The sequence below is a fragment of the Corvus moneduloides genome, chromosome 13 (genome assembly GCF_009650955.1).
Source record: "Corvus moneduloides isolate bCorMon1 chromosome 13, bCorMon1.pri, whole genome shotgun sequence".
Classification (NCBI taxonomy): domain Eukaryota; kingdom Metazoa; phylum Chordata; class Aves; order Passeriformes; family Corvidae; genus Corvus; species Corvus moneduloides.
The window spans coordinates 13,004,528-13,028,954 of NC_045488.1; the positions used below are offsets into that span (position 1 = coordinate 13,004,528).

The 24,427-nt window shown below is 49.5% G+C and overlaps 2 protein-coding genes across 12 annotated transcripts in view; one reads left to right on the forward strand and one right to left on the reverse strand.

Moving 5' to 3' along the window:
- Positions 1-18,346, forward strand: part of PPIP5K1 (diphosphoinositol pentakisphosphate kinase 1) — a 44,986-nt gene extending 26,640 nt beyond the window's left edge. For 2 of the 10 annotated variants that reach the window (XM_032123065.1, XM_032123058.1), the window contains 7 exons: positions 3,998-4,120; positions 7,881-7,943; positions 8,526-8,567; positions 10,404-10,583; positions 15,275-15,412; positions 15,827-15,940; positions 16,556-18,346. In XM_032123065.1, coding sequence (XP_031978956.1) covers positions 3,998-4,120; positions 7,881-7,943; positions 8,526-8,567; positions 10,404-10,583; positions 15,275-15,412; positions 15,827-15,940; positions 16,556-17,250 — 1,355 coding nt within the window. In that variant the 3' untranslated portion in view covers positions 17,251-18,346. Of the gene's footprint in view, positions 1-3,997; positions 4,121-7,880; positions 7,944-8,525; positions 8,568-8,895; positions 9,168-10,403; positions 10,584-15,274; positions 15,413-15,826; positions 15,941-16,555 lie in introns of those variants that run through there. The other 8 variants (XM_032123067.1, XM_032123061.1, XM_032123057.1 and 5 more) reach the window with 7 other exon arrangements.
- A 1,917-nt stretch (positions 18,347-20,263) lies between these two features.
- MAP1A (microtubule associated protein 1A) overlaps positions 20,264-24,427 on the reverse strand; it is a 56,538-nt gene continuing 52,374 nt past the window's right edge. For both annotated transcript variants that reach the window (XM_032123055.1, XM_032123056.1), the window contains one exon: positions 20,264-23,666. In XM_032123055.1, the coding sequence (XP_031978946.1) occupies positions 23,511-23,666 (156 nt within the window). In that variant the 3' untranslated portion in view covers positions 20,264-23,510. The remainder of the gene's footprint in view (positions 23,667-24,427) is intronic.

The window sequence follows — 24,427 nt, forward strand, 5'->3', positions numbered from 1 at the left end:
ATCTAAATAGGAATCTCTGATGTATATTATTTTCATAAGGGACAGTAGCCTTGGCCGTGGTAATTTTTGAATGTGTTATTTTACTTATCTCTGCCTTTCCCAGTGCCACTGCAAGATTCAGTGAGCTGTGACAAACTGCTGTCCTTAGGCTTGAAGAAACTTGTGGGTATTTTGTGAGTCCATATGGATGAATATGGGAATTTCTGAAATGGCACATAGTCAAGGAGGTGCTTCTGCTTGGAGAATTACTGAATACATCAAATGGTACTGCAGACTGGTTTTACTGTTTGGATGTGCAACTACCAGAAGGCCTGTGCCCTGGAAAGCAGGTATTACAGCCCTTGGACTACAGCCTTTTCCAAGTTTTTGAGGAATGTCTGTTTTGGCAATAGAGAAGACCACTGCTTTTCTGCACCTTTGTTCAGTACTACTTTTCCTCGACAACAAAATCTGAAATATGATCCTGACAGGTTTAATTTCAGACTCTTGCTTCATGTGCCTTGCTGGGAAGCCTGTGCTGGTTACTGTCCCGGCTGTGAAGCTCTGAAGAGACAAAACCTTGAGTAGGAACTGATAGATCTGATCTGTGACATAGACCACCAGCCGAGCCATCGTTCTCCTCTGTAGAGTCTTGCAGGCGTGGAAGGATTGAGCAGGAGAGACCTCTTGTACCACACCAGCTTGCACAACAGTTGGTGATTAGAATATCTGTGTTTCTGTGAGGTTTTTTTCACCTGTGGCCTGCTATGAAGAACAATGCCTCTTTACCTGTACAAGTCAAGCTCTTCAAGGAATCTTCCTGATTCCTTTCCTGATTGTTTTATAGAAATCTAAAATCTTGCCCGTTTAGGAGTTGAAACGTGTTCTCTCTCTAAGAGATAATACAGAACTCATGGAAGCTTGAACTTTGGCTTTAATGCTTGTCTCAGCAGCTGTGTTATGATGGGGTTCATTCAGGCACTACCTGCTGTTTCTGAGTTTTCTGAAGCTGAGCATACCCCCTGTTGCCTGACCTTGTCAGTCAGTGCCTGGTTGTCATTATCTTTGGAAAATGGAAGGTCTGTCCAGGTGTAGCCTCATATGTGTAGGCATGCAGGAGCAGGGAGCAGGAGAGAGCTCCTGCAGTAGCCCTGCCCTGCTGCCATACATTCCAGAACAGTGCCTCCACTGTAATTTTGAAAATAGGTGGCTGCAGCTTGCTTTGTCTGTGCTTTGGAGTGTGACACATTTTTCTGGGCAGCATCAAGTGCATTGCTGTGAATTGTTTGCCGTAGTGTGTGTGCTTCTAGCTTGAAAAGCCGAGAGAAGTTTCAGTACCTTTCTTTGCTTACAAGAACCCTTCAAAACGGAGTAAAATCACGGCTGGCTGTTCGAGCAGTAGAGGTGGTGCACTGCCTGTGGCATGAAGCCTTGTGCTGAGATTCCCAGACAGAAACCAAGAATGACTATTTTTAAACATCTGACACATTGAATGAACATATGAAAATTAAATGCACGGAAATATCCAGCACATACAGTGAATTTCTAGCACGTGTTGCTACATTTAAATCCAAATGGCCATTGTGTTCTTTAGGATATGTGTGTATGTGTGTGTGTGTGTGGTTACTTTGGGTACAGCCGTCTCCTGGAGTTCACTGTAAGTGATTGCTGTTGTCCATGGAGTCGTCTTTGTAAATTCTCTTCTGGCTTAAGGGCACTAGCAAAATGCCTCTGTCTGCAGCAGGACAGCAGAAACACTGGGGTATCCTTAGCTTAGTGATTAACGGCACAAGGTTGCTCAAAATATACAGTCCTAAAACTCTGATGTTCCATTTTTATCTGCCAGTAAATGAATCTGTTGGGTGGTTTTTGTTGTTTGTTTTTAAACCGTGGAAGTGCAAGTAGGAGCATCATCCTGTCTGATGCATGACAAAATTTCATTTGTATTCTGACAGATTCCAATTCATGCTGAGTCCGTACTTAGCATCAATTTAAGGCATTAGGAGGAAATTTTCTAAGGCTTGTGTATCAGTGACCCTGCAGGCAAGACTTCTTTTATGTCCAAGGGCACGTATGTGCTAGTCTGTGCTGTGGAAAGCCACCAGCAGTGTTGCAGTGCAGGAGCAGCTGCAGTTCGGTGCTGCAAGAACCCTTTTGGTCACCCCAGGAGCAGATGTCCTCAGCTCAGCCTGAGCTTACACATGAACAGTTCAATGCTCAGGATCTCTGTGTTTTCTCCAAAGAAGCTCTGGCTTAAGGATCTTTGCAGACACAGAGCTGGTGTCCCAAAGAGCAATGAGTGGATGTGAGGCAGCAATGTGTCCTCACACCAGGGAAGGCTGACGGTGTGCTAGGCTGCATCAGCTGCAGTACAGCTGTCCCGCTGAGGGGTTTGGCTCTTTCCGTCTCTTCACCTCTTGTGAGTGCCTGAGCTCTGCTGTCCTGCCCTGGGCTCGCTGGGGCATGGAGGGTGTGTGTATCAGGATTGTGAGCCTACTGGGGGGCAGTGGTAATAGATTGGAAGCCTGGAGCACATGACGTTGGAGGAGAAACTGAGAGCCATGCTTGTTCAGATTAGAACTTGTGGGGACTGGAGACCTTAATGCTCTTTCCCCATCTAAATGGGAGGTTGCAGAGAGGACAGAGACAGATTGTCCTCAAAGCCCTGTGCTGGTTGGTTGAGAACCAACAAACACAAGTTGCAGCATAAGAAATTCCAATTAGCTGGGAGGAACAAATTTTTCACCCACCGTGAATGTGCCAGATGTTAGAGCAGGGGCCCAGAGAGGTTGTGAAATTTCCTTTCTTGGAGGTATGGACAACTTGACAAACCCTAGCAAGCTGATTTGAGTTGGTCCTGCTGGGGTGTTGGGAAAGAAGCTTCAGGCTCCTTCCAACCTAAATCATGCTATGATGCAGTATTGTAGAATCAGGAGCTGCTTCCAATGTAGGCAGTCTCTCTTTCACAGCAGTAACAGTTGCACTGTTCCAGATAAATACTATTATACAGTGTTGCAGGCTTTTTGGCAGACAAGGTGGAGCCAGATCAACCTGCTTGTTTCTGGAAGCCTTTTGTATGTGGGAGTAATGTTGGGTCGAGCAGTCTGTATTCTCGGCACAGAATACAGCAGCAAGACAGTTTAGCAGAGAATTTACAGCCAATCAGTGGCTGTGTCTGGCCCATAATAAGGTTTTGTCTTGACTCACAATTGCTTTCCTCAGTCAGTGGAAAGAATCCTCTTTCAAATGCCTGGTGTTCCCTAAATATTGCACAAAGTCAAGTCAGTCTTCAGAGCATTGGGCCTTGGAGAAGCAAAGCCAAAGCCCCAGGAATGAGGTTGCCTTCCACTTTGCATGCCATGTTCCTGGACAGTGGGTAGGCAAAGTTCCATGCTGTGTGCACATCTGGTGCTTTGCAAGGCTCATTCATGGACCAGTTGCTCCTATGCTGGAGCAGTGAGACATGACTGAGTAAAGCATGTCTGTGAAGTACAAGCTTGTGAACGCAAGCCCTCTGGTGACAGTACTTTTCCTGCTTGTTTGACAGGAGATGAATCCACACTGTCTGATCCATAGATCAGACAGTTCTTTACTCTCCTCAGTGTCCTACACAAAAAGGAGCTTTCCAAAGAGAAAGGGCAGAAGAGCAGAGCAATGAAGCTCTGTGACATGAACATGGGTGGTTTGGCATCCTGACTGTTCTGACATGGGTGTGTAGCCTTGCTGCCTGAAGGGGGTGAAGGTGTTTCTCCCAGGTCAGGGCAAGGAAGTCAACGGAAGTAAACCCATGGATGGAGTTTTAGGAACTTTCCTGGTGCTCAGGTTTGGGCTATCTGCTCTGCATTTGGCACTGGAATTTAGAATGGAGAACATGGCCTCCCTGTGCTTCCAGGAATCATGTTTTTTCCTGAGATTGCTTGTGAAGTGGCCAGTTCATTCTTCATCCTTTGACTAACCCTGCTTTTCTGTAGTTGCATGCAGTGGGTATGTGTTACTAACACCTTCCCTGCCTTTCCAGGGTCACAGTGCACCGGGCTGTTTAGCACCACTGTGCTGGGAGGCTCCTCCAGTGCCCCCAACCTCCAGGACTACGCACGCAGCCATGGCAAAAAGTTTGCCAGCAGCCTGACGTACAAAGACGGTATGTGTGTTCCCTGGCAGCAGGGTGGTACTTTGTGGACATTGGTGTCTCAAGATGCGCCTGCAGCACAGACTGGCACTGCTGAAAACGGTGACAGTTGAATGTGTGTATTCACCGCGTCTACAATGATAAATTTTGCCATATCCCAAGAAATCGTGATCCTTGCTAGGACAGTGTGTTGGAGCTGGCATTGTGAGAGGAGTTTTAGGCTGATGTGTGGTATTGCTGTGGTCTGATTTTAGTCTGATGTTTTAATACTACTTGCTGTTGTGAAGGAGGAGTTTTTTGGTCGAGATATTAAATAGGTTTGTCCTGGTATGGAAACACAGCAGATCACATCATCTTGCTTACCTTGGTGATCTTGCTGATGCTAAATGAAGCTCTTTTTGGGACAGTACCCTATGGAAGGTGGAGCCATCCCAAAGGCAGAATGATATGCTTGGGTGTGGATAAAATGGGCACTAGAGCAAGGCTGAGCACGCAGCAGAGTCTGAGGTAGCTCTCAGGAAGCAAGGGCAATATGCCTGAAAGGCTTGAGATAAGTGAGTTGCTTGGATGAAGTACTGCAGAAGGACTGAAAAGTCTGGTTTCTGTGCAAAAACTGCCAGGAGGGTCAGCAAGACAATCTGGTGAAGGCATTGGGGCCATGGTTACAAACTTTGCTCTATGCCCATGGGTGCAGGTGCTGCAGCTGCACCCTGACCTGCCAGCAGCACTTGGTGCCATGTGCAGGGAGCAGCAGAGGGTTGTTATTTGCAAAGAAGTTTGGGCACAGGGACAGACTGAGCCGTCCTGGAACAGCTGGAGGGTGTAATGCATAAATGCAAGTGTCCATTGTGGTCCCAATAGGAAAGATACTCACTCAGACTGCTTAGGTACTGATTCACATACCATTTGTTGGGGCACTGATTTGAGGAGCTCCATAGACAGGGTCTGCACAGCATACTCTGACGAGGTTGGAAATCCACCTAAGGTTTCCCAGCATTTGAGTGGATAGATGTCAGATTGTCTGTCTTGGATGTCTTATCTTTTTGGTATTTTAATCAATACAGAATCTGAGTGCCTTTCTTATTGGGATCACAAGGAACACTAACACTGCTGGATTTCTAGGTGGGAAGAGGATTAAGGCAGTAATCTGGGGAAGACAGGAGGTTGGTACATTTGGATTTTTGTCCAATTTTGAAGTAAGGAAAATGGCCTAGCAAATCAGGATGGAAAGACGTTGTACCAGTTCTCAGCCCTGTTGGAACCCTGTAAGTGCCATTATGTACACTGGCTGCCTGTGCTGCTTTCCTTGTGTAAGAGAAAACGGAACTGGTTCTCACCTCAGGGCACTCGCTAGCACACAGTGGGCTGTGAATGACAGTGACAGGGAGGGTGAGGTGGGAGTGTTCTCAACCCCGCTGTACCAGTCTGAGCTGCCCCAGGCAGCAAGTACTGGCTACTCACAGGTTGCAGAATAAGCTCACGATGTTTGGCGCAAGACCAGGGTGTGAGTCACAGTGGAGCCGCTGAAAAGGCCAGCAAGGACCCTGACTGCTGTTCTTTCCTGACTCTGCAAGGAGTGGGAGCACAAGACAGCACTGATTCTCAGGGAAAAGCATCAGAGACTGCTCTGTGCCCAGCTGGGCATGGAAAAGATCTGCTCGGTCCTGGTGCTGGGCTGCCTGTCTCTGTAGGCTGTGTAGCAGGACATGCCTGCAGCTGGCTACAGGCATTTGAGCTCATGGACTCCTGCTGCATAAGCCTAAATTCACTGACAAGGTCTCTGTGTGCTGAGATGCAGTTGTACCCTCGAGTACCTAAAATGCAGACTTGGTTGACTAGCATGTGTCCAACACAGCTCAGAATTATAAATCTTGATGTTATACCTCTGTTTTCATGTTCCTTGGCATGCCCTGGCACCCTGTGCTGTCAGCACTGTGCTGCAATAAGGGCAGCTGGGGGGAAGGAGTCAGGGGCTTGGGAAAACAAGCAGGCAGAAGGACATTTAGCTTCTGGGGAAGGTAGTTTGGAATGTGAAATGAGCCCATGTTTCTGCTTAAATGAGTACTATTGAAATGCTGAGCAATGGAATTTAAACCAAACATCACTACAGTGGTTGCAGTCAGTGGCACTGCAGCTACAGCAGACTCTTGGAGAACAACCTTTTTCACACTCCTTAAACTAATAACTGCTGTTGAAAAGCAGCATGTTTTTGCATGTACTCTTCAATAGTTTTTCATGGCTGTGATGCTTCAAGGTGCAGTGTGTGGCATATAGCACTTCAGCAATGTTAACTTGCCTTGTTCCAGGGAAGTTTCAAGGGCCCTTATTTCTGAAGTCTTTTTGCTTGGAGCTGGAGGAGGGCTAAGGAACACTTCAGCAGAAAGTTTTCTCAACCTCAAGCTGAGGGAAAGTCCATGGATGGTTGTGATTTCAAGTTGGCTTACCTGAAGCCAGGGATCCAGTAAACTGGGTCAGTGCCATTTCAGTTGATGTGCCCTCAGGGCAGGGGGAGGTGTGGGTGGGATGGAGATGGTCACCAACTGACTGCAGCTCCAGGGCCTAGACACTTCTAAGGGATGTAGGGAAGATTGTCGTGCTGCTTGTTGAGTTTAAAGAAAGAAAAACAATTTTTAGGGCTGGTACACTAGTGGAGGAAATTTCAATGAGAGATGGTTTAGATACATTATTTGGCCAAGCCACTGCATGTAGCTATAGGAGCACATTGGGGGTGTGGAGCGTGCATTGGTGCACTGATGAGAGGAATAGGTGTACAGACTCTGTGGGCTAGGGAGAATGGATGCATGAAACATGAAAGAGAAATAAAAGAGTTTTCTACTATTTCCTGAAAGATCCCAAATAGCAGCAAAAGGTATGATTGGCTGGAATCTCACATAAAATCCCACATATAGATGGTCTGATCCAGGCCGTTGTTTTTCATGATAGCTGAGGAATTTCCAGTGTGTGGGAAAAAAAAGTTTCCAGCTTTTTTTTTTTTTTTTTTGGTGTGTGTGTGTGTGTGTGCATATGGAGCTTAATCTATGTCCTTTAAAGCCTATCTGTTTGCACCCCATGAGATGCACAGTGTCTGTCCTTGCACTGTCTTTCGGATGTGTGAGTTGTATGGGAGAGCTTGGCCTGGCCTGGGGCATGGCCAGGAGAAGCCTGAGGACCACTCTGACAGGCGTATCCTTGCCCTGTACTGAAATGTTTTGAGCAAAGAACTGTAGAGGCGTCTTCATGGGTCTTTTGCTTCTTCCCTACTCAGGTGATTTACCTTAAAATTCATAAATAGCTCTGTAGAGCTTGCATTAAGAGGTTGTTTTGAGCTGTACCTGTGCTGGAACTCTGTAGTCCCTCTGCAGAACAGTGTTTGTTTTCCTTGGGCAGAGGTGAATCCTGAGAACAATCTTCCTGTGTTGCTGCTACTTGCTGGGCCGTGTGCTCTGGTGGCTGCGAGCATGGCCTGGCTGCATTCTGCACTGGACTGAGCCTGGTGTGGTGGGAAGGTGTGAGCTGCTGACTGGGAGTGATGGAGAGTGTGGCTGAGTGTGTAGTGTCGGGGAGACCCTGGCAGGGCGGTGCAAGGGCTGGGGAGATGCAGAATGGTTCAGTCAGACCCACAGGCAGAGTGTCGGGTGCTACAGCAGTGCCCGTGGGAGCAGCCGTTGTGGGGGTCAGGAAGGTGAACCTGAAAGGGTAACCAAGTGTATGAAGGTCGGGGGATCCTTTGAAGCAGGCTGTTAACTGAGATGATCTGTTTTTATTTCCTCAGAGCTCTTGTCTATGCCAGCCGTAAAACGATTTTCTGTGTCGTTTGCAAAGCATCCGACTAATGGTATGTTTGCTTTCTTGATTTGATGTTCCTTCACACTTCTAACCCTATGCTCACGTTCAGTTTCCTTTGCACATGTTCTCCTCTCAGCCTTCTTGTGGTTTTTTTGTGTTTGTGTATCTGGTGTCCAAACATGCTTCACCTTCCTGCATTGTCTCCTCTTGACTAATGTGCTCACACATACCCTGTTACTGCTCAGTGGTGCCTCTGCTTTCCCCTGAGGTGTTTTTGTCCCAGGTGAAAAGGTAAAAGCCATGGCTCTGTGAGTGCGCTGCTAAAGCAGCCTTTAACTCCACTGTGGCATTAAGGCCTTCTGTCATGCTCCCTTTTGGGAGGGTGGGGATCAGGGGGAGAATACCACTGGATTGGGGGCTGATACCCATTCCATATCATAAAGCATCAGCAGCTTAGGTCCTCAGTTTCTACACTGCAGATTTGCAGAATGAAAACAAGAATAGCCCTAGGACAGCTGTGTGTCACCTAGGAGGGCCTAGTGTACGGTAGGAAAGAAGGAAGTGCACATGGTGTTTCATGTCAGGAGTACTGGTAGCCTTATGGCCTCCTGTTGTCAAACCTGTCTGTTAGGCTGGTCCTCTGGTTCCTCCAAGCGTGGTGACGCTGGCACAGGTAGGCTCACCTTTTCTGCAGATGTTACCCTGTGAGTTGTGTCTCTCCAGAGCTCTCGCTCGTCTGCTGTTGGTGGACGGTGCTGGCTTGGGGGGGAGGGGATGGGCATTGTGCTACCTGGGGTGGCATCACCTGCTTCACCTCATCCTGCCTGTAGCTCTGGAAAGGCTTGGTGACAGATAACTGACAGAGCTTCTGCTAATTCACTATCTCTGCTCCATGTTGCTACTAACCTGACAACCAAAGTGTGAGTCTGTGAGGTTATAGGCCACTAGCTCTGTTGTAGCAGGTGCCTTGAACCAGTGTTTACTCTCCAACTCTTGCACAGATACTTTTAAAAAGGTTTCACAGTACCCCTCCTCTTGCATGGCTCCTGCTGCTGAGACAACTTGGAACCAAAGGAGATCACTGAACACTACCAAATATTTCTGCCTTACGTGATCAAGGCAACTTGTGAATATGAAGACGTCCTGCTTGGTGTAATCTGGAAGATGAATGGAATTCAGAAGACTGTTCTGAAAATCAAAGTTTTAGGACGGATGAAATGGAAAAGGGCAGCTCACTGTGGCTTTACTATTTCAAATAACTAGAGGGAACCTATTCTCTGTGTTTGCTTGGTTTTGCTTTTCTCAGAGTGGCCAGCTGCTTGGTTTGTCTGTATGTCTGGACACCATCTGAGCTCACATGGTGTATGTCAGCAGGGTGTGTTGTTCTATCTTGCCTGCAAAGGTTGTACCAAGTTCCAGCCTTTCCTAAGACATGCTGTAAAGCAGTTGCCCCTGCTCCAGATATGACAGGGTGAAACTGGGCATCATGTTTCTCCCGAAAGTCCGATCAATATTTCTAATGGCAAAGTGCTTCTTAATCAAGAAAACAAAGACAGGGGTCCAGCAGGTGAGAGCTCAAAAGTCAGGGATATTTGGTCTAGGATTGGCACTGCTTTGAGCAGGAGGGATGTTTACCCCATGAACCACTTACAAAAAATTGAATGCAAAAACTGTTCCCAGCTCTGAGTGCATTTTGTTTCTGGAGAGCTGCCTCTGTGTGGTGAAATGGAATGGGTGAACCAGGGTAGTGGTCAAGCACAGCATCAGGCCAGATGCCCTGGTCACGCAGGTCTTGGGTGACATGAGTCCTGAGGCTGTGTATAGGGAGAATATATGCCTGTATGCTGGTGTCTTGTCTGCCATGCAAGGATATCACAGAAGATTGCACGGGGCTGTTCTCAAAGAGAGGGAAGGTCAGTGCTTCTGTGCTCGCTCTGTTCTTCTGCACTCTCATCACTCGGCTCTCAGTCAGACCCTGCTGTCCCTCAGGTCCCTTGCACAGCCTCTGCTCGTTTGATGCTGGGCCATTTGCTCTCTTTACGTGCTGATGTGCCTGGCTGTGCTTGGATGCAGGACTAGAACACACTGTTGGCAGTCTGGATTTCTCGTCTCTGCTGTGGGAGGGCGAGTCTGGCCCTGAGCCTGATCTTTCTTATCTAGCCAAACCCGAACTGCATTGGACTTGGAATGTGTCCTAAAATTTATTCACTTTTCAGACTTTCACTTGCAAAGATGAACCCTCGCTGCTCAGGTACTGCCCTATGCTGGAGCTGGGCAGTGCCTGGGCTGGGTGAGAGTCTGGTCTGCCCTGGTGTCACTGCGGGGACGTAACCCTTAAGGGCATTCCTGACCTGCTCGCTGTGGGAGGGATTTGGCTTAGTGTGTGGTGTGGGTCCTTCTCACCCAGCAGCCCTGGTGCTGGCAGCTCCATCCCCACATCTCCACAGTTTCTCTGTCCCCAGCTGTACCTGCCCCTCTCCTCTCACTCTCTATGGCCGCTTTCCTCCAGATGTGTTGGAGCACCAGCACGTTGCCCAGTTGCTACGCCGTTTTTCCTCTGACTGTGCCACGAGCCGGACCATCTCCTTGGATGCCACCCTAGCCCATCACCTGCATCACTGCTCCTACCACCTGCGCCTCTTCAGGAGCTGGCTGATCTCAGGGCAGGATGACTTGGAGTGTCTTTACGGTACTGCACGCTGCAGCTGCCTCTGTCCCGTGCTCTTGTAGCTGAGCAGGGACCACTGTCTGCTTGAGAGTGCAAAGTATGCTTTGCTTCTAAAAAAAGGAAAGTGTTTCCGTCACCGAATCCCCAAGGTCTCTGGGCTGCTGCTGCAGCAAGCTGTGGGGGCTGTTGTACCAGCAGTTTTGGAGCCTTAGGCCACACGGAGCCTGTGCTCCCCATGTGGCTGTAACTGCTTTTTCCATCTTTGGCAATTGTTTGTTGCCTCTTTCCTTTAGCCAGGGTAAGCCCTTAAGATCCCTTCAGGGTAGGGCCTGAGCTCCTATCAATGGGGTGTCCTGCTGGCAGGATGCCCTGTGCAGGTCTTGGTGAGCTGCCACAGGGTGTCCCCTTAGCAGTGGAGGAACCAAAGTGAGTAGTGAGAGTATGGGAAGAAGAGGTTAAGGAGGTGCTGCAGCTGGTCACAAGCTGAGTGAACTTGCTGTGGAAATTTTGAGGAAGTGAGTGCTTGTGGGTGTGTTGTATCTAGAGAGACTGAGTTAAGACAGGGTAGAGCTGAGCTTGTGTGTGGCTGCACTGCATGGCATCTGTCCTGCCTGATAGGGCCTCTCAGCGTGTCCTGTCTCTGGTGGGAAGAGGTAGGCGAGTTCAGCATTGAATCCAGATGTTATAAATCAAGGCTTGCTGCTGTTTCTCTGGTGTTTTTCAGCCTCTGCCACGGACAGGAGGTCTGGTGCATGGAAGCCTTGGTGCTTCGCACACAGGCGGAAAGATTGCTGCTCCCTGAACGAGGCAGCGAGCTGGGGCTGGCTGCTGAGGTTTACCTGCACCATAGAAGCTGCTCGAGCATGTGGCTTGCTGAGCTGTGTGGTGTGATGCATGGACCCCCTTTTCCATTCTGACCCACAGGTGGAAGGGGCACAGACAGTACAGCCTTCTGTGTAGTGAAGCAGCAGGACCAAGCATTTTCAGAGCCTGGAAGATGAGAATTTTTCTTACATGGTCTGTTTTTCCTTGACAAGGCCCTTTCTGTCAGGCAGGCAATTTGGAGACAGCAGTTGCTTTTCATATGTAATTAGGACAATTCCTTGGTCTCCTTGCAACAAATGCTAAAGAGGAGCAGAATTGCTTCAAGGGAAGAGATGCTGGATCACAGCAGACTGCTCCAGAGCCAGGGCTGAGCTTTCCCTGCTGCAGGTCTTGGCCTTGTGCATGAGCTCAGGTGGGGAGAGAAAATGAGCTCAGTGCATTGGACAGCAGCAGGCTGCTGGGAGGTGTATCCTGCCCTAACACAGCCGAACACAGGAGTTAGGTACTCCTTACCTAACTGCTTACCAGTGCAGCAGCCCTCCTGGCTGGAAATCAAATCCCCGCCATCGAGTTCATGCTGTTTTCCCAGTCCATCAGCAAGCCCACAGTTCACTGACGTGTTTGGGATTCCTGCTGAGGCTCTTCTCAGAGCAGATGTAGTTGACAGCCCAGGTTTCTTCCTTGTGAAAACTGCATTCTTCTGTCTTCTCTTGGCTTTCCACTGTACTTCTATCCACACAAAGGAAACATGAATTAGAAGATAGCATCAGTGAGTCAAAAGTATGCAGTTGGCATCCTTAGTTGGAAAGATCAACAGTGCAGCCCTGAAGGAATGTCTGGGAACCTGTGTGGTCATAGCTGGGAAAAAGAATAGTGTGAAGTAAGTTCATGTTGGTAATGATTCACACTGGTACTGAAGCCAAAGGTCAGCTGTGGAGAAAGAGAGAGCGAGCGGCCCTGTGATGGTGAGCAGGAAAGTAGTAGGTGATGTCCAGTGTAAATAAATTTAAATGACAAAGGGAAACAGCCCCAAACTCTTATATATAGTGGGCTCTGATCTGACCATCACCACTTGGGACAATGTGGAAAAGGTAGAAAAAAATTAGAAATCTGGGAAGGATGTTTGTAATAGTGGTCTGAGAGGCCTGAGGGGAGTGGTGGGGATCCACAGTTCTGTGTAGTTCCAGGAGTGAGAAGGTTTCTAATGGAGTGAGCTGAGACACTTTGGACAGAAGTGGTCTTTTTTCCAAGCTCCGTACCACAGTACCTGGGGATGCTGGGAGCTTAACTGAGTTCAAGGGGAGACGAGAATATGGAGGAGACACACGATGTCCAGAGCAATTCTGGGCTGTGGGTCCCTGATGTTTGGGGCACATGACTAGACAGTCACATGTGCTCTCTAGACTTGTAACCCTTCATATACAATATACATGTGGCATGTTGGAGTTTGTCCAAAAAAATAGGGGTGGACTGATCCTGCATCTCAGAGAGGAGCCTGGTGAGTGCTTTTGTTTGTGCTGAGACTGGACATGTGCTTCTTCACTCCAGAAGAGCTGGCATACAGACCTCTGGCACACAGACCTTCCTCTGTGGGCTACTGTTGGATGTTGGTACAAAATGGAAGGAATTCTGTCCAGTTTCTTGTGCCATTGTCTGCATCACAGACTCCTGCCCTTCAGGCCCCAGGAGAGAGTTTGGGGGAGCATCAGCAGTAGCTGCACAGTCAGCACAGGGTGACTGTCAGTCTGGGACGGTTCCTGTGGCTTGCTCTCACATTTTATTTTTCTTGCCCCTTCCCAAAGGTGTTGGTTCTTTGTTAACTGTGTGTGGTGCAGCAGTGGTTGGAGCCTTCACTGGAGACACGTAGGGATTGTGATCCGTAGTGGTAGCTGCTGCCTTGGCTGTGCTGTGGTGGAATGAAGCCTCTGTTGGCCTCTCCCCAGCAGCTCAGCAGGTCTAGGGAGGTATGCAGGGAAGTGGGGTCCCATGCACAAATGAGAGGGATACCTTGAACACAGTACTCCTACACCTTGAAAGAGGAAACTTTGGCCATTTTACTCTGCTTGCTTGAGAGTGGTACAGAGCCACAGTGCTGAGCAGAGTTGAATGAGCAGGCACCTGGCACTGTGGGGATACAGGTATATAATTTCACAACAGTGTGACTGTGTGTCAGTGTCTAATGTTTCTTTTAATGCTGGACCTTTGATTTCCTCATCTTACTAGAGGGGAGCCCAAGCACTCAGATCCCCATTGGTGCCCCCAGTGTATCTTGTAACAACATTGCTTTGCCCTATCTTATATTTAAACTTATTTTTTTCTTTGGAGACTCCAATACCTAAGCCAACTTTGGCCCTTCTCAAACCAGATTCTGTTGTGAAATTACATTAGCCTCATACTGGGCTGCTCCACAACCATCTCCCATGACTGTTTTAAGCTTTGCCCTCACCCTTTTCCTTTAGCTCTGTCTCCCAGGAGGCCTCTGAGAAAATAAAGAACGTACATTCTTCCTTACTCAGCACTTCCACTCTCAGGACTTCTCAGCAACGGACAGAAGAATGTGTTCTTTTTCCTGTGTCTTACATTTCTTCATCCTAGCCAAGGATTTGTTATCCTTCCTGTCTTGAATTATGTTTGTAGGCCCTTTGTGGCATAGGTAACCTTGTGAACTCTCTGGAGGATTCTTTATCCCCAGCAGCTGTTACTTACTCTAGTGAACACCTTTGCTGGCCCATGCTCCTTGCCTCTTGCAGAACTGGGTTAGGTGGGGGTATTGGAGCAGAGCCTGTCCTGGAGGTGACTGGAACAACTGTCTGCACTTCACAAACAGGTGCTCTAGGGCTTTTCCTGAGGTGCTGCCAAGCTGCAGGGGTCAGTATTATCCTGTCAGTGTGCTGGGCAGGCATCCCACCACAGATTGCATCAAGAGCTCTCTTACTTTTTGTATTTCAGAGTATTTTTCCTTCTCTGTAGAAACAAACCCAGTTCCTTTCCGGAGTCTTTTTGAGGTCTTTGGAGGAGACTGGGGGATCACAGAATGGGAAGCTGAACCTTGAGGAGTTGAGAGGCCTTTAAACTTGAGAGGTGCAGAGCAGGAGGCAGCCTCCTTCCATATACCCAGGGACTCATCTGTTTCTTCCTTGCTCCTCAGACAGTTCAGGTTGGCTTGGTTCCACAAGGCATTTCCAGGAAGCTGGGATGAAGAGGAAGATACTTTGCTATGACACTCTGCTGGCTTGAGCAGCAAAGGATTTATTCTGAATGGTTGTGATGCAGCTTAGCTCTGAGCAAGTGTCTGTTACGTGCCTATTTCTGCTCATTCTGGGTTTGCTGGCAGTGAAGTCTAGTTAAGGGGACAAATAATTCAAATCATTACCCAGCCCTTCCTTTGGGCACAGCCTGTCAGGGGTGCACAGGAGGGCTGCTGTGACAGGGAGGTTCTGTGGCTCCTTGTGGCTGCTGCAGTGTGTACTCCCTGCTGTGGGGAGAGGGGGCTGTGCCAGGCAGGGTGTCACCAGCAGTGGGACCTCTTTGATGGAAATTCTGTTGGCACCACTTCGATTCTGTTTGGCTTCCGTAAGTGGGGGCACTGTGCCAAGCTCTCCGTCATGGCTATATATTTTAAGTGTCCCAGGCTCAGCAGCAAAAACGGCAGCTGCCAGATACTTTTCCTCCTCTCCCCTCCATGTGTACCCAGGTGCTTGCTTTCAGATCTGTTTTTGCATGGGATTGCTTCGTGGTGATTTTCTTGGGCTAGAAGAGATGACCTGAGGCCTGAGTGTGCCTGTTGTTTGATTCCCAGAGTGCCCAGCTCCTTCAGCCATGAGTGCTCCTGCATGGATTTATCCTGCTGTTTCCTCTATTCATTTTCTGATTGGGTCTCTTTCCAGGTTTTGAAGGCTGTTCCATGGTTCCCACCATTTATCCCCTGGAGACCCTGCACAACTCCCTCTCTTTGCGGCAGGTCAACGAGTTCCTGACAGCTGTGTGCAGGAGTTGCAGCGAATCACACGTCCAGTCCACCGCAGGTACCGGTCAGGTGGGCTTGTCTCTGACGAGGCAAGGAGCACTCCTGGTCTTTTACATTCTCGGGACAGATCAGCCTGACAGGACTGGAGATAAGTACAGTCCCTGAAGCCTGTCCCAGAGTGTTCTAGCCCAGGACCCTGAGCCATGGGACCCTGCTCAGAGCCATCCTAGGCCATTCACTTGACAAGTAATCAGTCAGGTCTGACTGTAGCTGATGAGTACGGTGATGTGGATACAAACTCCAGCTTCAGAAATCTTAGCCTCAGGTTGCCAGGAGCTGATGGGCAGGCATGGCTCTGAATTGGCACTGGTCTTCAGCTCTTCCCAGAGCGCCTGCTCATGACTGCTGGGCTACGAGCCATTCCTTTATGTCTGTTGGAATATTACTGATCTGTGTATTTTTTTTCTTGAAGCTTTGTTTGATTCAATGATTGGCAGCCAGATACCAGGAGACCCCTTTATGTCCCAGCGAATCCTGTCATCATCCGCCCTGCCGTTGCGCCAGCGTTCAGATAAGCCTCCTTGGTGTGAGTGTGCTCCCTTCTCAGTCGGGGGCGAATGTGGTGGGGAGGGAGGGAAGTTTGTGAAGTCAGCAAGGTCAGGAAACCAGTCTGGCTGAAAACAGTTGTTTAATTCTCCTCCTTTATTGGATTAGATACAATCTAGATCTGTCCTCTAGTTTTGCTCATTGTGCAATATAAGGCAAGAATAAGCGTTAGTAGACAATCAGTATTTCTTTCTCTAGTGTTGACTCTCACTCAACACTCAGGGATTGTGTGTGTCAGGAACCAGGAGGAGCAAACTGAAGCTTGGATTGTTACATAATAGTAAGGGAATGAAAGAAATTGGTTTTCATGTTGAAGCCAAACATCATACTCCACATTTTGCACTGTGACAACAGAATCTGCTCTTGGCTGTATGCTAACATAGCACTGGATTACAGGATGGAATTGTGCTCTGTGTGCTTGGGTTTTCATCAGCTGAACTGCCAAAAATGCCCAAGACCAGCTGCAAGCCCCTGACAGGTCACATGGCACATAGACAGCTCTCACCTCTCGGTTGTAGAACTGCACTGTAGACTGTGACAGTTCAGGTGGGGAAATACCAGCTACATGCTTTAAGATTTTTACTCTTCTTTGCAGACAGCAGTGGCCCCTCCAGTACCGTCTCCAGTGCAGGCCCGTCCTCCCCAACTTCTGTGGACAACTGTGCTCGTTTCAGCTTCACTGAGAAACTTTCCATCAGCCCCCCAAAAAGTGAAGAGCAACTCACTAGCCGGTCCCCTGAGCCGGAAGAGAGTCAGCCTCCAGGCAGAGGGCTTGACGTGGAGGGGGGCATGTCTGGGCTGTCAGTAGCAGAGCCAAGTGCCCCAGAGACCCTGATCTGGAATAAGGGCCCAGAGCCAGGCAGGATCCTGGAGCTGTGCAAGAAGGAGCTGGCAGGGGAGGATGCTAACCCTGAAGAGGAGAGCATGGGGGAGCTGGATGAAGAACAATCATCTGAGGAAATGTTAGAGCCAAGTAACACAGGAAACCCAAAGTGTGGTGAAGGGTTTGACCTGAGGTTGGTTGGGGAGAGAGCAAAGCCAGGTGAGGGGTGTATCAGGGTTATGACTGGCGTGGATCAGTCTGGGCTGTCCGAGGAGATCCTGGTGTCCTGTGAAGAGGAGCTGCTGGGAGAGGTGTTGGACCCAGAGCATACAGGCAAGGAGCTGCTGGGGGACACTGCTCTGTCAGACCAGCTTCTCTCTGGTCACATGTGCCAGGTGCAGCCACTGCCTCCTGAGAAAAATATGGAGGAACTGCAGCTTCTGTGTCAGAAGGATCAGCAAAATTAGTGGCTCACTGGACAGCACACTGCAAGCACTTCTAGCCTGAATGCAGCCCAACTTCCTGCATGGCACCTCACACAGCTGGCAGTCTGTAGCAAAGAAGAAGCCATGTCCCAGGGCCACAGGACTCTGTGGTGTGGAAGAGACTGCTTTGTTCCTCCACAAGCCAGCTCTTTGCCATTCAGCAAGAATGTTTGCCTTGTTAAATGAACAACAATGCAGTCTTGGTACTGGCATGGCACCTCCATGGAGGGGGGACATGGTGCTGCACTGGTGTCTCAAGGGCTTTGTGCTCACTGGGACAGCAGCATTAGAGGAGTGGTACAGCCAAGGCTTTTAGGGTGGTAAGTCCAAAGGGGACGGATGCTCCCTTGTGACTTTTTGTCCCACAGCCTTCAGAGAAAGGCATTCTGGGCCCAAATTAATCAGATCCATCACAACCACCAACCTCCTCTCTGTTCCTTCCTTGTTCCTCTCTCAATTCCCACTGCTGGCCACCAAAATCAGGTCCAGAGAGTCCATGGCAGGAAGACTAGCAGAAGCAGAAAGTATTCTGAATGAGTGTGGAAAAGAAGGGTAGTGAGGGCATCAGGTTTGACTGCCACTTGCAAGGAAACATCCCTTTGGCATGGCCTTGGATGTTTCCCTGCTGGGCTGGGGCAGGCAGGAGCCTGGGGATCCAGCCTGAGAGAGGTGTGCAGGGAGAACACACAGTTTTTTTTTTTCTCGTCCCCAAGGGTCAGGCAGGGTACAGCTCTGAAGTCTTGGTGACAGGGAGTAAAAGAAACTGCTATTTTAACAATTCAGGACTATTAGAAACCAATAAGGAGAAATCTTTATTATATATAAAATGAAAAGTATTTAATGCATATTTATGTAAATGCCTTGTGAGCACAAGCCTGAGGGCAAGATTGATACGGGTGTCCCTGCCGCATCCTGAGTGCCGGCCAGGGCTGTGCTTCCTACTCCTCTTGTATTTATGGACAAGTCTGCGTGTCCGTCTGTAGCTAGGATCTGTGTTTCTGTGAAGCTGTGCCCAAAGATCTCTATGCTGTGTTGTGATGATGTGTGTTCACAGTAAATCTATGCTGTGGGTCCAGTGTCTCTCTGTCTCTGATGCTGACTTGGCAGCAGTGTGTATGTGCCAGAGCTTGCACGTGCCTGGAACAGTAAGCCCTGCTCACACTCTGTTGTCCTGCAAGAGCAACTGTGGCTGGAGTCAGACCTGGAGTAAGTGTACAGGCTCAAGGCCAGGAAAAACCCTCTTTTTTCCTACATGGGAGAAATGGTCATACTGGGGAAGAGCTCCTGGCTTCCCAGGTGCGAGGGTGGTTTGTGGTAGAATGAAGACCCTGGGATGGTGTGTTCAGCTCCTTTCACTTGGTCCACACCTTCCCGTCACTTCAAGCACATCCTGGGTGTCATGTCCTTCTCCTCATGCCCAATAATCCAGAGCTGCCAGTTTGGGCATGTAAGAAAGGTCACATTTGCTTGCACTGGAAATGGAGCAGTCATGCAGCTGCCCAGAGTGCAGCACTGGGTGGGGGGCACCCCAGCCCCCCTCCAGTCAGGCTGTACCTGCCCTGCGCTCTGCTCTCCCTGCATTACAGATCTGCACAAACAGAGACCTTGGCCGTGGGGTTGCAGCCAGCCCTGGCCCCAGCACTGGCTGAAGGACCACAGGTGACTGAGCAGCATGAGATTTCCCCTCGGGCACTGCTCATGGCCCTTGCCCTGAACCCTCGCACGGCCACTGGCCTGTGGCACCTGCTGCTGCCAGCACTGCTCCGGTAGCCAGGTCCCTGCTGAGCACCAGCCACATCTCCTGCCCAGACCTGCGTGTTTCTGTCAGGGGACAGTGCCTGGGCAGGGTTGCCATGATGGACCCAAGAGCACCTGCTGCAGGGTGTCATTGCCAAGAGGGGCATGGAGCAGGGCTCTCAGGGGGAGTGGCTCTCAGGTGCTGACCCCCACAGAGCCTGATGCTTTCTCTGCACACCTTTGGGAAATGCATTGCAGTTGTGGGACCTTGGTTAGCTGGAGTATGGCCAGAGACAATGCTCATTTACCTGAAAAGTAGCTGTGTGTGGAAATAGTTCCTGGTTTATGGTAACAGTTTGTGGTTCCTCCCATCAGCACCAGGCTTGGCAGCTGCCCTGAGCTCTCCATCAGGCACTGCACAAGCTGGGGTGTGCTCTGTGGCAACAATGGCCTCTCCCCTGAGGACTGTAGCACAGAACCTGCTTTCTTTTCCCTGGCATCCACCTGTGCTGTTGTTTCCTTCTGACGACAGGCAGGCAGGAACAGAACTAACTGGGCATCAGCGTCTCCTGACTCTGTTCCAGCACAGGCAGAGCAGCAGCTGTCCCAGTTTTCTGATGAGTAGCTGAAAGAGCGTTCCCTTGTTGGAGGTCATGTTGGAGTTCTGCAGAGGTGCAAAAGCCCAACTGCTGCAATGGGGTCAGGCAGCATGGAATCCCTGCTGTGCTTGGGCCCAGGTCCCAAGCCAGCAGGTGTGCTGCCTGCCACAGGGCCAGAGACCCTTCCAGCTCAGAGTGCCAGCAGCGCTGGGCAGAGTTGCCATTCCCAAGAAGTGCAGGGAGAGGCAGAGGGCTGCAATGGAATACATGATTTGGGGACTGTGAGTAGTGATGCTGTTGCATGACAGACAGGCCACGCCAGGCTCCTCACTGGGTTATCAGGAGCTGCTTTCCCCCCTACAGCCCTTAGCCAGCTGTGCAAGAGCCCCAGCTGTTCCCCAGGAGGGACCCACTAGTCACCCTGCTGGGGCCAGGGGTGGGGGTTGGCTGTTCCAGGCAGGCTCTGTGGCCTTATGTGCACGTCCCTTTCCTGAGGGAAGGTTTAGCAGCTGCTGGTGAAGGTGGGGTGTTGGTGGCAAAGCTGGGGCTCGCCTAAGCTGGGAGGCATGGGAGGGTGGCATGGCAGCCATGTCCATGTGCTCCTGGCTACAGTGTGGGCTCACTGAAAGAACAGTTTGAAACCACTGGAGATGTTCTCGTTCGCAGTTAATGTGGCTTTATTATTAATGTGTTGGGCTCCTCTCTTGACAGCAGTTAGTTACAGAGTGTTTCACGTGGAAATGGGCAAAAGGACAGAACTCAAGGAACTAAATTCAAATAGAAATGTGATGCTGAAGAAAAGAATAAGGGCTCTGTTCTTAAAACATTTAGCATAGAAGAAGCTAGGAGCACAAGATGCCATTTCAATACAGTTAAGACGTTCACTTTTTTAATTATAGGTTTAAAATAGTATTTTTTACCTATTACATACAGGAAGATTACGCGTTGTTGCCCACATGCAGAAACAAGCAAAAGCAGAGTTTAACTGTTTCTCTCTATAGTGTTGTATTACCTCTGGCTCTGGGTGGGTCCTGCTGGCTCCTGTGGCCTGAGCAGGGTCAGACTCTACAATAATCAGCTTTTTCATAAGTCTTTTTCCCCGTAGTTTTTTTAAGATGGAAGGGAGTGGAGGGGAGAGGGAGATAGGGAGTGAGAGAAGCTCAAGGCAGAACAGACTGTGACAAAAGACTGAAAAAAAATGTGGAGCCTTGAGGACAGGGAAGCAAATTGGCGTAGGATAAAGGTAGCCAAGCAGCAGAGCTGCAGAGGGCAGGAGCAGAGCGCAGAGGGCAGCGTTCCTCCTGGAATCCGCCAGTGGCCACACTCCTGCCTGGAGGATGCAGGCACCTCACAATGCCTCACTATTACTGCTGCTTAGTCAGAATTGCTTCAAGTTTAAAATTGAGAAAACATTCATGTGTGAGTCTATCTAAAAGTGCATTAGCTTTTACATCTAGCTACGCAGAGGGATCCTGGGAACCAGAGAGGGCCACGCTTGTGCCTCTGGTGTCTGGCATCCTGCAGCTGCCACCATGGTGGGTGAGCCAGGGTCTCCCCAAAGCACTGGAGGCAAAGCCCCCCAGCATTCCGGGGAGGGGTAGGGGCAGCTGTTTTCGTGCCTGCAATTGCCAGAACCAACATTCATGAATGCTGACCCCATCGGGGTACAGAGAATGACATTTTTTATGCTGGCAGACACAGTGTGATTCCATGGTTAAAATGAACACAGCACAGGGCAGGGATTTGCTAAAGCCCTGAGTAAGCTCACATGCTCCTAACAAAGGCCATATCTAAAGGGCTGGCTGTGTCTTGGGGAGGCTGCTGGCCTCAGGCCTTGTCCTACAGCTGCTGGGTTTTAGACTCAGCCTTCAGAGACATTTTTGCTGCCCGCAAGTTCTCTGTGGTCTTTTCATATTGTTTAAATTGCAGCATGTTAATATTTTTACTGAGAAACCTCTGAACTGACACTAAAAGCACATGGTATCATGTTACATGTATAAATTAAAGTATTAACACAAAAAGCAGCTTAACATTAAAAAAAATAAATATATAAATTAAAATGCAAAATAAACCATTTCCCTAGAAACTCCATTTTAGTGCTAGGAGCAGGTTTCTAAGCAGCATTTTCTTCATGTCACCTGCTAGAAAACCAGCACTGAGACTGAAGTGTCCCAGGCAAGTGCAACACAGGGTCCGAGGATGCTCATGGTGGAGTCAGCCCTCCGCTCATGGCCAAGCACAGTGGGTGTCACAGCAGATGGAAATACTTTGTGCTGTCAACCATTGCAGCACAGCTTTCCATCCCATTCCTTCTTCCCCAGAGCACAGCCTGCTGCTTCTCTTTGTCTTACAAAAATCTGTCTTTGTGGTAAGACCCTCTGCCAGTTCTCTTGGACGTGGCAAAGGCTCATGGATGCTGCAGGCTTAGTGCACCTGAACACCCACACTCATGCTGGGAGAATGGGTCTCCCACGCTGAAACAGATGTGTGTGCCAAGGAGGTTCTGGGTGGCTGTTCAGTAGCCACAATGCACTCATGGCACACAACTGTGTTTCTGCCAGGACATCCAGAGAGCAAGGACAGATGCCCACAGTGATGCGTAGGCCAGGGAACAAGCTGCAAGGTGGCACCACGTGGATGAGCAGCACCTCACCTGCACTGTCACCACACCCCTGCCACAGTGTGGAGGAACTGAGAATGACTACACTTGCTAGACTACTTTTTCCCGAGTATTTTGGGAAGGGCTTTCTCTTTCCTCACACCACAAGCTCTATTCCCCACATCCTGGACACTTGGGGGGACAACAGAAAGCTTGAACACAACCGTAAGGCTTGGACCTCGGCACACAGGCAGCAAGGAGATGGCTGCTGCGTGCAGACCTGGCACACCGCAGCGACACTAGCCGGGCACCAGCCTCCCCCAGCATGGCCTGTGTGCTCCTCAGCTGCCTCACCACAGTCCTCCAGAGCCTTTGGTTTAGGGACAGGGAGGTTTCTTGTACATTTTGGGCCAACAGTGGCCAAGGTTTGTTCAGCCCTTCTGCTGTTGAGGGGGCTGTAGTTGTGCGTTTGGATGCTCTTTTTGTGTAACTGTTCAGGCCACAGCCTCTCTGTGCTTCCTCCTGCCACACAGTTGGTGTGCAGGAGTCACTTGGCTGCTGTGTGTGCGAAGCTCAAGTTAGCAGGTTAGGAATGTGCTGAACCCTCCCCTCCCACTGCCATGTCCTTCATCCCAGCTCCCTGAGCACAACAAACAGGTGCTGCAGGATGCCACAGGCAAACCACTTGGGACAGAAATCTGCCAAGCTGGCATGTGGTGGTCGTGCCTAGTTGGAGCACAGGTCCCCTTGCTCAGAACATCTCCTGTATGCTCAGGAGGGGAGATGGAAGAATGACCTTCACTGTCACATTACAGAGGGTTTTGTCTTCCCTCATCTCCCTGGTGCAACTTCTTTGCAAGTTAGATTTCGCCTCTGCCCCCTGCCTCCCATGCACTCTCTGCATGCAGCAGCAGCACTTCAGCCCTCACCAGAAAGGTGAGGTTCATGGTGCTACAGGTTAAATGGCAAGGCAGCCAGGAAGAGAGTAGAACAAGCTCTCACAGCAGCAAGGCAGCCAAGATAGTCTACAGAAACTGTACAGGCAGCAGAATAAAGCAGGGAAGGTGAAAGTGCCCCTGGCCTGCAACTGCTCTTGCACAAACTCTTAGCTCAGTCCAGAAAATTACAGAGCCCTGCACTTCTTCCTCATGGCATCCAGTGCTGAGCAAGATGGATACCCGATTGCCTGACAAATGGGAACCATGTAGAGGACTAAACCAGAGAAGAACTGGACTGTGATTAGATGGTGTCTCTCATGTTGCATCGGTGATTGAAGAGTCAATGGATGAACACAAAGTGTGGGAGATTTAGAATTCAATCTTACAGGCTGGAAAAGATTCGTCCTGCATCACAACAGTGCTGCTGCTTGCCAGTACCATGATGTTTAGCTCCTGCTGTTTCTCATGGGTCTGTTGATACCATTCTCGTGTTACCTCAGTATCGTGTGTTGGGATCAATGTCACCTGGGAAAAGAAAGCAGCAGGGATGATTGAGAACAACTGCAGTGACAAACAATGCCCATAGGAGCTGAGGCTAAAATTTCTTGTTAATTTTGGAACACTGTGCCCTTGGTACTGCTTGTTCTATTTAATGTCTTTCAGATGTCAGGTTCTGAGGCAGAGCTTTATTTTATACAGTACCAGCTCAATGGGGCTCTGCACTGGCTGCAAACTAGCAGCACTGACACCATAATGATGAGAATGGCTGCAGTGCAGGGGAGAACATCGTGCTTTGGAGCTCCAGAAACAGCCTCAGAAAGATCCTTCAGTGTGAAAAGGAACAATGCTGGCAGTGTCACTGTTAATGGACACTGTGCCCATTGACCCAGTGTGCAACTCAGGGACCTGGAAATATGAGGCTGCTTCTTCTGGAAGAACATATACACCTTTGTGTACATGCATTCAGGAGTGCCCACCTGGGGTGTCCTGCAAGCCCAGCCAAGCAAGAACTGTGTTATAGAACATTGTTGTTTAAAAGCTCTGTTAGTAAGTTGCTGTCAGAAAAATCTTCAGCAAGCCAGGCTAGCAACAGATGCCACTGGGTGTGGGATGCTGATGAAAATTCAGCTTGATTTTGCTTGAGGATAGGCTCATCCTGCAGTGGCTAAGGAGGAGTCTATGATTTCTCAGTGCTTCCTCCCCTCAGGAGGATGTGGAAAAGAGGACGTATCTGCTTCCATCCATACCATTTTGCAGGTGTCCTCCTCCTCATCAGTACAAGCAAT